Raw genomic sequence first — 15,278 nt, 5'->3', positions numbered from 1 at the left:
AAACTCCCATGCACCCTCCAGGATCCTAGCGAGGGTAAAGAGCTGGTCCTGTGTTCCACGACCGGGGCGGAATCCGCATTGTTCCTCCTGGATCCGAGGTTCAACTATCAGTCGGACTCTCTTCTCCAGTACCCCCGCATAGACCTTACCGGGGAGGCTGAGGAGTGTGATCCCCCTATAGTTGGAACACACCCTCCGATCCCCCTTTTTGAAAAGGGGAACCACCACCCCAGTCTGCCAGTCCAGAGGCACTGCCCCCGATGTCCACGCGATGTTGCAAAGACGTGTCAACCAGGACAGCCCCACAACATCCAGAGCCTTGAGGAACCCGGGGTGAACCTCATCCACCCCCGGGGCCCTACCGCCAAGGAGTTTCCCTACCACCTTGGCCACTTCAGCCCCAGTGATAGACGAGCCCCCCCCGGGGTCCCCAAGCTCTGCTTCCTCTGCGGAAGACGTGCTGGTGGGATTGAGAAGATCCTCGAAGTATTCCTTCCACCGTCTGATGACGTCCCCAGTCGAGGTCAACAGTTCCCCACCCCCACCATATACAGTGTTGGTGGAAAACTGCTTTCCCCTCCTGAGTCGCCTGACGGTTTGCCAGAAACTTCTTGGAGCCGACCGAAAGTCGTTTTCCATGTTCTCACCAAGCTCCTCCCACACCCGAGTTTTTGCCTCAGCGACTGCCGAGGCCGCAAGCCGCTTGGCTCCCCGGTACCTGTCGGCTGCCTCCGGAGTCCCCTGAGCCAACCAGGCTTGATAGGACTCTTTCTTCAGCTTGATAGCCCCCCTCACCCGGGGTGTCCACCACCGAGTGCGGGGATTGCCACCCCGACAGGCACCGACAACCTTGCAGCCACAGCTCTGTTCAGCCGCCTCAACAATGGAGGTCCGGAACATGGCCCACTCGGACTCAATGTCACCAGCCTCCCCCGGGATGCAGTCGAAGCTCTGCCGGATGTGGGAGTTGAAGATCTTTCTGACAGGTTCCTCTGCCAAACGTTCCCAGCAAACCCTCAGCACACGTTTGGGCCTGCCAGGTCTGTCCGGCATCCTCCCCCGCCATCTGATCCAACTCACCACAAGGTGGTGATCAGTTGACAGCTCAGCGCCTCTCTTCACCCGAGTGTCCAGAACATATGGCCGCAGGTCAGATGATACGACTATAAAGTCGATCATCGAAATGCGGCCTAGGGTGTCCTGATGCCAGGTGTACTTGTGGACACCCTTATGTTCGAACATGGTGTTCGTAATGGACAAACTGTGACGAGCACAGAAATCCAATAACTGAACACCACTCGGGTTCAGATCAGCGGGGCCGTTCCTCCCAATCACGCCCCTCCAGGTCTCACTGTCATTACCCACGTGAGCGTTGAAGTCCCCCAGCAGAACAATGGAGTCCCCAGAATGAGTGTTCTCCAGCACTCCCTCTAGGGTCCCCAAGAAGGCATGGTACTCTGAACTGCTGTTCGGTGCATAAGCACAAACAACAGTCAGAGCCCTTTCCCCAACCCGAAGGCGCAGGGAAATTACCCTCTCGTCCACTGGGGTAAACCCCAACGTACAGGCGCTAAGCTGGGGGGCTATGAGTAAGCCCACACCTGCCTTACGCCTCTCACCCTGGGCAACTCCAGAGTGAAAGAGCATCCAGCCCCTCTCAAGGAGATTGGTTCCAGAGCCCATACTGTGTGTCGAGGTGAGCCCAACTATATCTAGCCGGTACCTCTCAACCTCGCGCACCAGCTCAGGCTCTTTTCCCACCAGAGAGGTTACGTTCCATGTTCCAAAAGCCAGTTTCAGTAACCGAGGATCAGAACGCCAGGGCCCCCGACCCCGACCGCCACCCGATCCACAATGCACCAGACCCGGATTACTACCTCTCCCACAGGTGGTGGGCCCATGGGAGAGTGGACCCATGTATTTCCTTCGGGCTAAGCCCGGCCGGACCCCATAGGTGAAAGTCCGGCCACCAGGCGCTCGCCAAGGAGCCCCTCCCCCAGGCCTGGCTCCAGGGTGAGGCCCCGGTAACCCTGCTCCGGGCAAGGGAGGCTGTGTCCTCGTTGTTATCTTATTCATCCATGTCTTTATGGATCACTCTTTGTCTGGCCCATCACCTAGGACCAATTTGCCTTGGGAGACCCTACCAGGGGCTATTGCCCCCGACAACATAGCTCCTAGGCTCACGCAGGCACGCAAACCCCTCCACCACGTTAAGGTGGTGATCCAAGGAGGAGTATATATATATAATAAAATAATGTATTATAAATATTAAGTTCACCGTGTAATATATTTGGTGAAATAAAGTTATTCAAGATCTCATTTTCAGCTTTTTGTTTAAAACAATTAAATGCTACATAAATCATCTCAAAATACCTGAAGATTTCTGCCTAACAGCATTGATATTAAGTCATTATTGAATTAAATGAGAGCAGTTATTAAAAATAAGCTGTGGCGTACATCTTCTTTATTATGTTTTTATAATTAATATTATTATTATTATTATTAGACTGCTGATGGTCATGGAGGTTCTCCACTGCTGTTACAGTAAAGCGAGCCGAGCGGTTTCCTATCATACTTCTGGCTCCCTGCTCCCTGCTTGGCCCATACCTCTAAATTATTTAGGAGGCTTAGGGGTTGTTTATTTATTTATTTATTTATTTATGTATTTATTTATTTTTTTACCAGGGAGCCATTTACAGATTTATATGGCAATGAGCCCTTTGCTCTAACTGTGCTTTCATGGTGACACAACATTGCTCCTGCTTGCCCTGCTCCCTCTACTGGTCTTTATCTTCAACCATTTCTACCAGCTGCTGTTCAGCCTACTGAGCCCTGTTCTTGTTATAAGCCAGTAACTGGAGCAAACACTGGAGAAATCCCTTTACAGGAGTAGTTACTGGGCTATACACAAGATACAGTCCCTTTATTTTGTGGAAATATTTTTTTTATTTTTTACTGTGTCCCTGTTTTTTTTACTTACAGAGCTTACACAAAGTGAAGGTTTCTTCAGTTATGTACATGTACAACACATATCTGTGTTTGGTTTATTCTGCAAACTTCTACAGTTCTCTGGGAACATCGTGAGGGATTTACTCATGCGGTGCTCCTGCCTCTCAGTGTGCTCACATCAGCCCTGAAAATTGGTGATGTGCATTCCAGCTCCTTTCAGTGAGTCACACCAAATGACTCAATTGAGAGTCGACTCTTCCTGGTCCCAAATGACTCTTCATTCAGTTAAATGGTCATCTGTTTGTTCACATAAAAACATAATCTAGCCACTGTTACTATCTTGTTAACTAATATACTAAGCATTAGTACATTACCTTCTCAAATAACTAACTTTAACATTTTATTAAAAAAGAATCATGTTTATTAGGTTTAAAATGAATAAGTCTGATTTTTATAATGATGACTTTTAAAAGAGCAGACAACAGCAGGCAAAAGTAAGAAATTGGAACTAAACACACTTGGAAACACAGCTAATGATTTGTTTCCATGCTTTTATGTCCTGTCAAAAATGATTAGAAGACCACAGGTTTGTAATTGCTGGTGGCAAACTCAAAGTTTTAATTAAATACAGACATTAATAATAATCTTAATATCAACCAGGTGTGTAATAGTTATTCCTCGGTTATACAGCTATATTATATTATATATTATAATATATATACACACATATGAACGTTTCTATTGTGAATCCTCTGTTCTTACTTTTTTTTAACATCAGAAAGTTTATTTTCTCAGTTTGACACCTAATTTTTACACGTCTGATTTCACATCATACTAGACCTCCAAACTTATGTATAGGAGCTTCAGAGGAGGACTCTAACATAATTAAACACATCAATAAGAAGGTCTAGATGAGTTTTAATGATCCAGTGAGATCCTGAGGGTGGGTCGAGTCGACTACTGTAGGAAGATCTACTCGTTTGCGTTTCTAAAAGCATAATATTGGTCTGTTCAGGGCGAGTCGGCTCTCAGTCTCCACAAATGAGCCGAGTAGAGAACCGACTCATAGAGCCGACTCTTTAACGAACGGCACCTCGCTAGTGAAGAGATCCTCCTCTCCTCAGTCCGTCGACTCCACTCCAGTCAGAGGAGCGGAGCGGAGTGGAGAGCAGAGCAGAACAGCGGCGGCTTCAGCAGCTTCCAGCCCGGCTCCGGGGTTTCTCACAGACCGAACGGCGGGACCTTTATCCGGTTCTCTGGACCATGTTCCTTGTGCAGTATACAGGTACATGTACGGTAACTTTCTTCTCTGGAGTCACGCACGCAGTATGCGCGGGTAAACACTGCGTTCACTGGGAGCCGCCCGGCGCAACGCAGTGCCGAGCCGCGGAGGAGAGGGATGAATGAAAACTAAAGCGCGGGGTTAAGTTTTCTAGCCACAGAGCTCCACCGTTCTCTCCGAGCCTGTCGCTGACTGGGTGCGGGGTGGCGAGGAGCTCGGTGCCGCTCGAGCGCAGGCTCCGTGGGCTTGTACCGGAGCGCGAACGGGAGCCCGGGCTAATCTCAATTACTCGCGATATTTTCGTAGCGCGCTTGTAAACAAGGTGTCTAGTGCCTTCTGTGAGAACAGTACACAGCTGCCAAAATGGGCTAGTTTAACAACTCTGTTCTCTCTGCACTCACCAACACCATCCTTTGATATTCATATCACTGTCAACGAGAAAATGTGTATTTCTTATCACACAAGAGGAAATGTGTGTTTACAGCAGCAGCAGAAATTACAATTTAAATTAGAAATTCAATAAATTCACTCATAAAGTTATGAATATTGGACAGGAAGAGTTATAGTTTACTGCACGTTTTTAAAAAGGCTTGAAACATCTTTACTATATAGTACAGGGGGTTCAGAGTCCAGATATTGTGTGTGTGTGTGTGTGTGTGTGAGAGAGAGAGGGGGTGGGGGGGTTGCCTAGTGATCTACTTGGAGCAGTGACGGTTTCCTATCGTCATTATCTTCTAGATGCATCTCTGGTACAGTGCCTGCTACGCTATTGTCAAGAAATGTAGGTAGAAGCTAACTCAAATATCTCTTCCTACAGCCTTAGTCCCTCATGGATGATGTGGTAGGGTTTTCTTTTCTTTTATCTTGTGGTGATACGTCTGTGAAGTCGAGGTTAGAGTTAGATTGGTGTTGGGGTTAGATTTAACAGACTCATTCACACTCAGTTTGAAGTACATTTGTATTTAACGGATACTGTGGAGAATACTGGAATAGTAGATTCTTTCTGGAGTCTCACTTTGTGGTTGGCCATCAGTATATGGTGCTTTTCCTTAGTAAAAATGTAGTTTAAGGGTGTGCTGACATGTACAGGACTTAAAATCTTAGTTTTGGCTGAGGAAAGCACTACGGTGAATAAAAAACAAAAAACCCATCAGTAGACTGTGACCCTGTTTACCTCCTGTTCGCATCATTTATCTTGAGGGTCAGGGTTCAATCTGGATAAGGTCAAGACAAGTGTAAACACAACCAAGATGCATTTAAGACAGGTACAAATTTGATTGTTCAAACCACTTTGTTTCCGAGGCTCTCGTTAGAGCAGTGTAAACTCCCCTGTCTCTCCAAGATGCGTTTGACAACCGAAACTTCTCCCCACGCAGTCTAAACAGATGTTTTATCATCAGCATGGGCTGCTGATACCGTTGCTTTCTCCTGTGTTTGAAGGATTTCGAGGTAGCAGCCATCTTTAGCACAGCAGAGGAAGAGGGTGAATGGATAAACAACTGGTTGCCGCGTAACAAGCATATTTGCATATTCCATCCCACACAGCAGTCAGATTTAAATCCCACTATCCAGAGACGCGTGTGACTATCCAGTGTAAGTGTATGTGGTGAAAGTCTTATCAGGACACAATCCAGATAGCAGTGACATGGAGTGACCAGGTCCAAACGGGTCGTGATTTTATGTACGTCATGTGTTTCCAAACTCTCCTCAACAGACCAGTGTAACTCGATGCTGCTTGATTTGGCTTCTCGGTTTTGTGTTTTGTTAAATCATGTGATGCTGGAATCTAGAAACTATCCAGTGTCTGCGGATGCTGAAGATGATGCTGAAGTCAATAATGCGCTCAGGTACCCACAGCATTTTCTCAGTACTGTATGTGCATTTTGAATCTTATTTATTTGTAGATGGTATTCACATTGTCATTAAATTGGTATTACAGCTCAGATGTGTTTGGCCATGTTGTAGGTAGGTGGTACGTCTAATAATAAGCAACACAGCAGCGTTTAATAGATGGACCTAACGCAGTGCATGTTTTAGTGAATAAGCCATTGAATATCCTGCAGCTTTTTGATGATGGAAAACGCTGGCCAATCTGTTATAGCCCCACCACTTCTAAACAGAGCGTGGCTTTTCAGTTTGCAGTACATTTAACAGATGGAGCTCTGTTGTAAATCTTTGCGCAGCCTATGGAGCTTTGCTGTTCTGAAGAATGCCGTGGAACAGACTGTTTATGAGACATTTGTCAAAGTGCTAACCATGTTTTCCCGCCCTCTCTCGGCTGTGTATCTGCGAGTCATGATGGCATGCGTTTCTTTCTGCTCTCCCCACATTTCTGAAAAAGGCCAGGAGCATCCGAATCTGAACATCTGCCTCAATGAATTGATTGTAGCTGCTGGCTATAACTAGACAGGAGCAACCCCCACCCCCCCCCCTCATCCCCCATCTTTGCTCAGTGTCCTCATATTCTTTAGCTCTGGCCTGGCATTTTATTTGCCCCTTTATAAATGACAGATGGGGAACTCATTCAGAGCAGTGGGGGGATGAAATGTTATAGCCTCATTATAACCTGCTGCAGAATTTGCACAGAGTTATGAGAGAACTTTAGAAGTGTACCTGTGCATTCACCACTGGAGGGTGTAAAATGAATAGTCCCAGCTATTTTTCTTTATTTAATGCGCATAATTCATTGGGAGAGTCGTAAACAAAGTCATTCAGATCGGGTTGATGTGAAATGGCTCATTATAGAGAAACCTGCTGAAGGGTATTTACAGGCGGTGATGATGAGAGCCAGGGTATTTACAATTTAAGACCATTGCTGAACAGATATGACCCTTATAATGTAGTGTAAATTTATATTATTATATAAATATTATATTGTGTTGACATTATAAAGCTCATGAGGTGTCTGGTTCCTATCACCAACCTTCAGAGAATGTTGGTTAGCAATGTTTCTCTAGAGCTGTGCACTTTCCGTCAAACCACTCAGTACCACTGAGTCTACATATTAAATATTTAACTATATATAGAAAGCAGGGGGTGGGGGGGGTGTGCAGGTGGAATCTGTGAAATTGCCTTTAAAGGTGAGGGAGCTTTAGTGTCATAAATAAGTAAATAAATAAATAAGCCCAAAGTGATGCTGCTTTCCAGCTGAGTCTTTCAGAACCTCTCAAATGGAATGAAGAATGAACGAGAGAGAGAAAGAAAAGACCTCTCTCCGAATTGAAATTTACCTTGTGATTCTCCTACACGCCGCTTTCTGATGGTGGACTGGGAGGGGCCTTTTAAATTGCACATAATGGATAGTGCCTGTGCTTTCGTGGGAGAGCATTCAAGCCGAAATGAGATGGAGAGAAAAGGAGTGGGAAAAAGAGTAAAAATGCAGAGGACAAAAGTGTTCTCAGGAAAAAATGGAGGCAGAAATGGGTTTGGGGATTAGGAGTGGTTAGAGATAGGATCTGGAGAGGGAGGAGGAACCTCTCTGATTTCAAGATGCTCTCTTCAGTTATTGTCCTTTGTGAAAACGTGCAGAGGATTTAATTTAAAACATTTAGTCCAGAAAAGGTTTGAAAATGAGGGGGGGAAAAGTACTAATTTTGATTTCACGTCGAGTAAATCTTCTGCTGAATCATGTTAACAGTGTTACAAAGTGACGGACGGCAGTGTAAGCCTTTGTGTACTGCTCTGCTTTCAGGTCGGAGGATGTGAGGAACCCTCTATTAAAAACCTGTAATTGCTGTACGTGCTCAAAGTCAGGATTCGCCCAGCTGTTCTGATGATGCTTGAAGTAGTAGTAGTGAAACTACTACTGCTTCTGTCAGAAGTTTGCTCTAAGACCTTGAAGCAATTTGGTTTTATTTGTTTGTCACTTTTTATTTTTAGATCACTTCTTCAGGAGGAAATTGTATTTCTTTTTAAAGCCCAGGACCTTCCTAGTGGTCCCCGGAAGGTGGTCGGTGTTATTTTGAGCAATTCGTGTTTTAAATATTTTTCTATATACTTTTAGGAGCCGGAACATGACTGGAATCCTAAATCGTGGTAGAAAGCCACTTTGCTTTGAGCTGCAAAGTCTAGCGTTCAAGGTCAGGGCTTAAATGTGCTTGAACTGTTTTCCTAAGCTTTGCATTTCACTCAGTGTCCATTTGAAAGGTTCCAAAGAAAGCTTTCAGTTTGACGAGAAAACATGTGCCTGTCATTATGCTGATTGGACCGTTCGGCAATGCATATTATGCTCCAAGTCCCTCTTTGACTGTCATTCAGCGCCATTTAAACACGTTTTTTATTTTTTTTTACGACATGTAATACAGTACAGGAGCTGAATAGATATTTATTGTGTTGTTGTCCTGATGTTTCGGCCCTGACATCTTGTTTTGTGTGCATATGTGCTGATATATCCCCACTGTTTACTCGCACGGTATGGTCTGTGCATGTGCTGTAAATCTTTTTTCCTTGCAGCTGCAGTGTTTTGGCAGTAATGAAGTTTCTGCACTGATGCCGGTGTCCGTGCTGACGTTCCTGCAGATCTCTCGCGTCCGTGGGTTTTCTGTCGCTCGCTAATTGAAAGCCATGGTACCCAACGCCGAGGGCCGCTGCAACTGATAATTGATACTGCAACAGCCGCTGCTCTGTCCCTGATAATGAGGAGGCACATTGCTTTGTGTCCTGCTGGGGAAGCTTTCTCAGCACTATTTTTACTCCCAGAATTCTTCTTCTTTTTTTTTCCCCACCCCTTTTCTTCAGACGGAAGAAACGATTTGAACTGCATAATGAGAAAGCAGTTATAAATATTTACTCTCTCAGTTTTAGCTTCCAGACTATAAATTTGAGAGAAATAATAAAACAAATGCAGCCTAAAGGTCTTTTTTTCACTTATGATTCCAGATGTTTTTATGCCAGGACCCATTTGTACATGATATAACACTATGACAAAAAGATAAACCTTATATGGACTAACATAATTATATGCAAAGTCCTTGCACCCCTTAAATTGCCATTTTATGTGTGTCTCAAAAGTCAACACTTTTCTTCCAAGAGTGGCTTGTAGACACACTTAATGATGAATGAATGGAGCTACAGGCATGAAAATGAACCGAGGAAGTATGGAGAAGACGCATATCGGATTAACATCACACATGGGCAAGAGTGGGACACAATCGTGCTGTGGAGCATGGAACTCTTTCTGTGTACGCGACATGCAATACTTTTGGAATGAGTTGGAGTGGTGTTTATGAGCCAGAACTAATCCTCCAACATCTGTACCTGACCTCACTGTGCTCTCATGACTGAATGTCCTCACAGAAATGTTCCATCTTCTAGTGTACAACCCCCTCAGGAGAGCTGAAACAGTTACTGCAGCAGTACAGTGGAGGATAAGCTGTCTACTACTAGTTTTAAGTTCAGAAGAAATGTTGATTGAGCAGGTATCCCAAACTTTTGCCGAATTAGTGTATGCACTATATATATACACTACCAGCAGTTAGACAATTGTTGTTCCAGGGCGTCTACAAAAAGATTGGTCAGATTGGTCTGGTATCTGGCAAGATGACTGAGTAAGCGGCCTTGTCCATTATAGAATTGTTCTGATTTAGACTCATGTGAGGAACGTTTTAATAGTTTTTATGAGATTTCTTGTTTATTCATCTAGCTTTGCTGTCTATCAGCCATGCCAGAGCAGAGCTGTGCAGTCGAAGCAATAGTGTTCTGTTCCATCTGCTGAGGCCCCTCCAGGGAGTTTGGTGTAACAATCACTTTTCAGTATTTCCTGTCCATGATTAATTCCTTTCTTTTTATTGTAGGTGTTGCTCTGTTTGCATCTCTCAATTGTCATGCCTTGGCTTCCAAATACGATTGATTGTGTGTGTGTTTTACAGAAGTAATATTAGTCTTCAACCTAGGGGATGGGTTTCTATTTTGAGTCTTGGTTCCTCACAAGCATTTTTCTTCATGTTCTGGGAGAGTTTTTCTTGCCACTGTCACCTGTATGTGTGATACACACTTGGGTTCGGGACATGGAATTTTGTAAAGCTGCTTTATGACAATAAACATGCTGTGTATAATTGAATTGAAAGTCTGTAGTAGAGTTGAAACATTCATTCATTCATTGTCTGTAACGGCTTATCCAGTTCAGGGTTGAGGTGGGTCTGGAGCCTACCTGGAATCATTGGACGCAAGGCAGAAACACACACATTCACTCACACACTCACAACTAGGGACGCTTTTGAGTCGCCAATCCACCTACCAACGTGTATTATTGGACCGTGGGAGTAAACCGGAGCACCTGGAGGAAACCCACACTGACACAGGGAGAACACACCACACTCCTCACAGACGGTCACCTGGAGGAAACCCACACTGACACAGGGAGAACACACCACACTCCTCACAGACGGTCACCTGGAGGAAACCCACGCAGACACAGGGAGAACACACCAAACTCCTCACAGACGGTCACCTGGAGGAAACCCACGCAGACACAGGGAGAACACACCACACTCCTCACAGACAGTCACCCGGAGGAAACCCACACAGACACAGGGAGAACACACCACACTCCTCACAGACAGTCACTAGGAGGAAACCCACGCAGACACAGGGAGAACACACCACACTCCTCACAGACAGTCACCCGGAGGAAACCCACACAGACACAGGGAGAACACACCAAACTTCTCACAGACAGTCACCCGGAGGAAACCCACGCGGACGCAGGGAGAGCACACCACACTCCTCACAGACACTCACCCGGAGCGGGACTTGAACTCTCAACCTCCAGGTCCCATTGAATGCACCATGGAATGAAAATTATCTTTCACCATCATTAGTATTATCATAACACTGTGAACATTTTCACCAAGGACTGAAACGCTGAAAGCATTTCACCACAATCTGTATTGAAACCATAATATACAATTAGCATCAATAGTTCATACATGTGCAAATAATGCAGTCACATCATAGTTACACTGGAAAATCCATACAGCAGAAACAAACAAACTGTTGTGGTCTGTTTCAGGAATATGCAAATTCAAACGAACACAGAATTCATTGCTAATGGGCTTTCAATGACTAGTGCCAGCTTCACTGCACCACAAACCGTGTGCAGTACTTTTATGTGAGTAGCTAACGCTGAAAGCTTCATTTTACGCTCATGACATTAGGGATTGTCCAACGTTTTCATATTCATTTCATATAATATTTTGAAAAACTTTAGAGAAATGAATAGTACATTAAGACAATCGATTATATGCTAGTGGGCTTTTCTACCACTTCCTGTTCCCATAATCTCATCATGACTGAACTTGAGCAAAATGCATGTCTGAAATCTATGATCCACCAGAGGGGGCTTTAAAAAGTCCTTTGACAGAGGTTCCACACTAATAAGCAAAGATGTTTTTGTCTTTCTAGTTACATCCAGAGCTTCTGTTAATGCAGCTAGCTGTTTGAGCTGTCAGAGGGTTTGTTTTCCACTTCAGGGCTCATAATCAGCACTTGTTAGCGCCCCTGGTGCGCTAGTTGGTGCAGAGCTGCTATCAGGCACTTGGGAACAAAGCTGGTTGAGTATGAGCCCTAAAGTGGAAAATAAACTCTTTCTACAACGTTGTGAGGTTTGGTTTTATTTGATTTTTATTGGAGTAATGCAAATTTGACCGAAATGCCCGACCATAACTAACAAAGTTATTTGCAAGTTAGACAGACACACCGTGATGTTTTTCTCCATTCCCAATTTACCACCTTATGCACTGAGCAGAAAGTTAACTCACTTTGCATTCACTGTAAAGCGGTGGCTTTGAAGACGATTCATAAGAGTTTTCTTATGTCTCCCACTTTTCACAGACTTTTTCTTTCTAAAATTTCTGCAGACAGGGTGACCATCTTCAGACATCTAAAAAAATGACCCTTCTGCACTTCAGACTTGACTTTTCGTAGCCGGTTACAAAATGTCTGGAGCGCTGTCACTGCTTTTTGCCATGTTTTTACTGACACAAAACAAGCCCGTGTTACATGCTGTGCCTGCATCAGAGTTGTCCCACCTCCTCGTCCAGGTATCACCAATCACCGAGTGCATAGAAGAGGTTAAACGAAGCAAGAAAATCAAATGAAGTGCAGAGAAATGGGTATATTGAATAAACATGGGGAAAATGTGAATAGAGAAGAAAGACAACCGTGCAACTGTGCTTCACTCCTTGGCGCCTCATGTTTGGTGTAAATAGCAACTGGTTCTCAACAAGCACCGTGACCAGTCGTTCTAAACAGGGCCTTTACGCAAGGTAAGAAAAGCGCTGTGTTGCTTGATCCTTGTGGTAGTTTAAGCAAAGCATGTAGAAAGCATCAAAGTACCAAATACATATCATTGTGACACCAGGCAACAGTGGTAACTTGTGGAAAAAGGGGTAGAATATGTCCCCTGTACGGATAATACTGAAACGAAAGACATTTATCTTGGTTTACCTTGAAACCGGTAATTGTTTTATCCCCTAGTCTGCGCATCTGTAGCTGTGTTGAATTCAGAGCCGAGTGGATGTGTGATATAACCCTCTGAGTGTCCGGTCGTTTACGAGGGAAGGCTTTAGACGAAAGAAGCCCGCTGGCCTCAGTGGGTGAATGATGCATTTTGGGTTCAAGTATCCGTGACAGTGGCCCTTCGGATGAAAATGCTCCCTGAAGTGAAAGTGAAGGAGGAGACAGGAAGCCCTAAGTCTCAGTTCAGAATCCTTCCAACTGGCCAGGCCTCATTATCTCAAGCTAAAGCAAGCAAATATAATGGCTGAGAGGGAGTCGCACGTCTTACGGTGCTAAATAATGACATCGACAGCTCCTGTGTTGAAACAGGAGGAGGAAAGGCTAGGCTTCATGGTTTACCTGTCATATATCTAGACATAATGGAATACTTACTTGACTGCAATCCCTGAGATTGTATATTGTCTAAACACACAATAAACAGTGTTATCAGAGAAATGGGCACACAACCTGTGTATACAGAAGGCATTGTAATGTGCAGTGTGTTGTATACTTAACTATATGCTCCTGGGAACAGTGTGTACTGTAAATGTCATTTGTAATGTGGAGCTCTTCTGTTGGAACCAAAGCACAGATATTTTGTAAATAGTGTGCCTTTCTTTAGTGCACAAGGGGACAAGTCACTAAGGGTCATGCATTAAAGTACCCTAGGACTGGTTTACTTGTTAGGAGAGAGACTTCACGAGGAAGACATGAGGATCCATTCAAACCTAAACGTTCTAATGCAGGAGTCGGCATTGCTTTATTTATTATGTGTTCAGAAATGTATGAGGAATCATGAGATTCATTAGTATTTGAAACATTTAGTTAGTAAAATAATTGTGAACTTTGACCATGACCACAGTGATGGAAGGCTCTTCTGTGCCTATACTGTGGTTAACTTGTTTATTCAAACTAATAATAAACCAATCAATAATTGTATTTGGCAATCTGAATCTTATCTAAAAGGAATTTCAATCTATTTTATATTATTAAGCTATTTATATGATTAATTGACAAAATAAATATTATCATATAGGGCTGGGGGCGGCACGTTGGTGCAGCAGGAAGTGTCGCAGTCACACAGCTCCAGGGACCTGGAGGTTGTGGGTTCGATTCCCGCTCCGGGTGACTGTCTGTGAGGAGTGTGGTGTGTTCTCCCTGTGTCTGCGTGGGTTTCCTCCGGGTGCTCCGGTTTCCTCCCACAGTCCAAAAACACACGTTAGTAGGTGGATTGGCGACTCAAAAAGTGTCCGTAGGTGTGAGTGAATGCGTGTGTTGCCCTGTGAAGGACTGGCGCCCCCTCCAGGGTGTATTCCTGCCTTGCGCCCAATGATTCCAGGAAAGACTCTGGACCCACCGTGACCCTGAATTGGATAAGGGTTACAGATAATGAATGAATGAATATAGGGCTGGACAATAGTTCAATATCAATTTATATTGCAATATAAAAGGTTTCAATGACAATGATATGATTTTTAAACACATATTCAATATTTAAAAAAATATTTACATCATCTGTCACTGACTAATGTTCATTACAGGGCATCACTGTAGTCAGTTCAGCGCTCAGTTTAAAATTCAGTCCATAAATATTAATGTTTATAAAGCCAATAGGTTCTGATGTTGATGTTTGATGGTGATGTCTAGTTTCCTGTTTGTTTCTTAAAGTTTTTCAGGGGATTTTATATCGCTCATATTCATATTGGAATCATATAGTATCGTCCAATATTAAGAAATACATCATGATATAAATTTTTGGCCGTATCGTCCAGCCCTGTTATCATTTTATTATTATTCAGTGCTTTTAAACTCCTAAACACCACGTCATGACCTGCACAAGTCTTTGTATTCTTTGACATTGCAAACATGTTGCCAAAAAATGAGTTGTGTATACTCTTCCAGGTGTACTAACGATTAATCAATTTAGATATCTCCAAAACATCATATTTAGTGAATAGTATTTGATGGAGTGGCTTTACTGAATGTTGTAACTTCCTGTGCTGAGCCGCATCGGAGAGGAGGCGGCAGCATCTTCCCGTTTTGAGGTGGTGACAGGAATATTGTATATCAGTGCTGCAGCACAAAAGCATCACAAGAGACAAAGTGAACCTGAGATTTTTTTTTTTTTTTTTGGTAGTTGCTGTGGCATTTCTCCCCCTCCTTTCTTACTCCACCAGGAAAAACAATTGGAAGCAGCACAGCGTATACCATGATGGATCACCCTAGGGACTCGGGACACTACATCTCCTCTGTGCACCCGTATTTGCCACAGCTGGAGCTAGTAAGCAAGTGGCCACTGGCTCACCAGAGATAATGGGAGAGATTACACCATCCTCCTGTTTTTCCCCATAATGTTATTAATCTGAAGTGAAATTGCTTTTTCCTCATAAGGCCATGTATAAGGTCTCAGTTTTGCTAAGTATGTCGGTGTCTGCACTAGAAGTCCATTCCTCTTAGTTTACACTGAGCTTCATTCTGCCCTTCTTCAGAGGCCTCTTCACCTTGAGCTCTTGTGTCTTTTGAAGTGACCTTTCATTTCCATATGTTATCT

The 15,278-nt window shown here is 44.1% G+C and overlaps 1 protein-coding gene across 6 annotated transcripts in view; it reads left to right on the top strand.

The window, feature by feature from the left end:
- Positions 1 to 15,278, top strand: part of enox2 (ecto-NOX disulfide-thiol exchanger 2) — a 237,408-nt gene that overhangs the window by 66,788 nt on the left and 155,342 nt on the right. The window contains exon 1 of one of the 6 annotated variants that reach the window (XM_066669753.1): positions 4,103 to 4,234. The exons of the other annotated variants lie outside the window; for them this stretch is intronic. Within the exon in view, the coding sequence (XP_066525850.1) occupies positions 4,213 to 4,234 (22 nt within the window). The 5' untranslated portion in view covers positions 4,103 to 4,212. Of the gene's footprint in view, positions 1 to 4,102; positions 4,235 to 15,278 lie in introns of those variants that run through there. 6 annotated transcript variants of the gene reach the window in all.

Source organism: Hoplias malabaricus, chromosome 4, assembly GCF_029633855.1.
Source record: "Hoplias malabaricus isolate fHopMal1 chromosome 4, fHopMal1.hap1, whole genome shotgun sequence".
Taxonomy (NCBI): domain Eukaryota; kingdom Metazoa; phylum Chordata; class Actinopteri; order Characiformes; family Erythrinidae; genus Hoplias; species Hoplias malabaricus.
The sequence above is the reverse complement of the archived record's forward strand: the minus strand, read 5'-3'. Positions and strand labels throughout refer to the sequence as shown.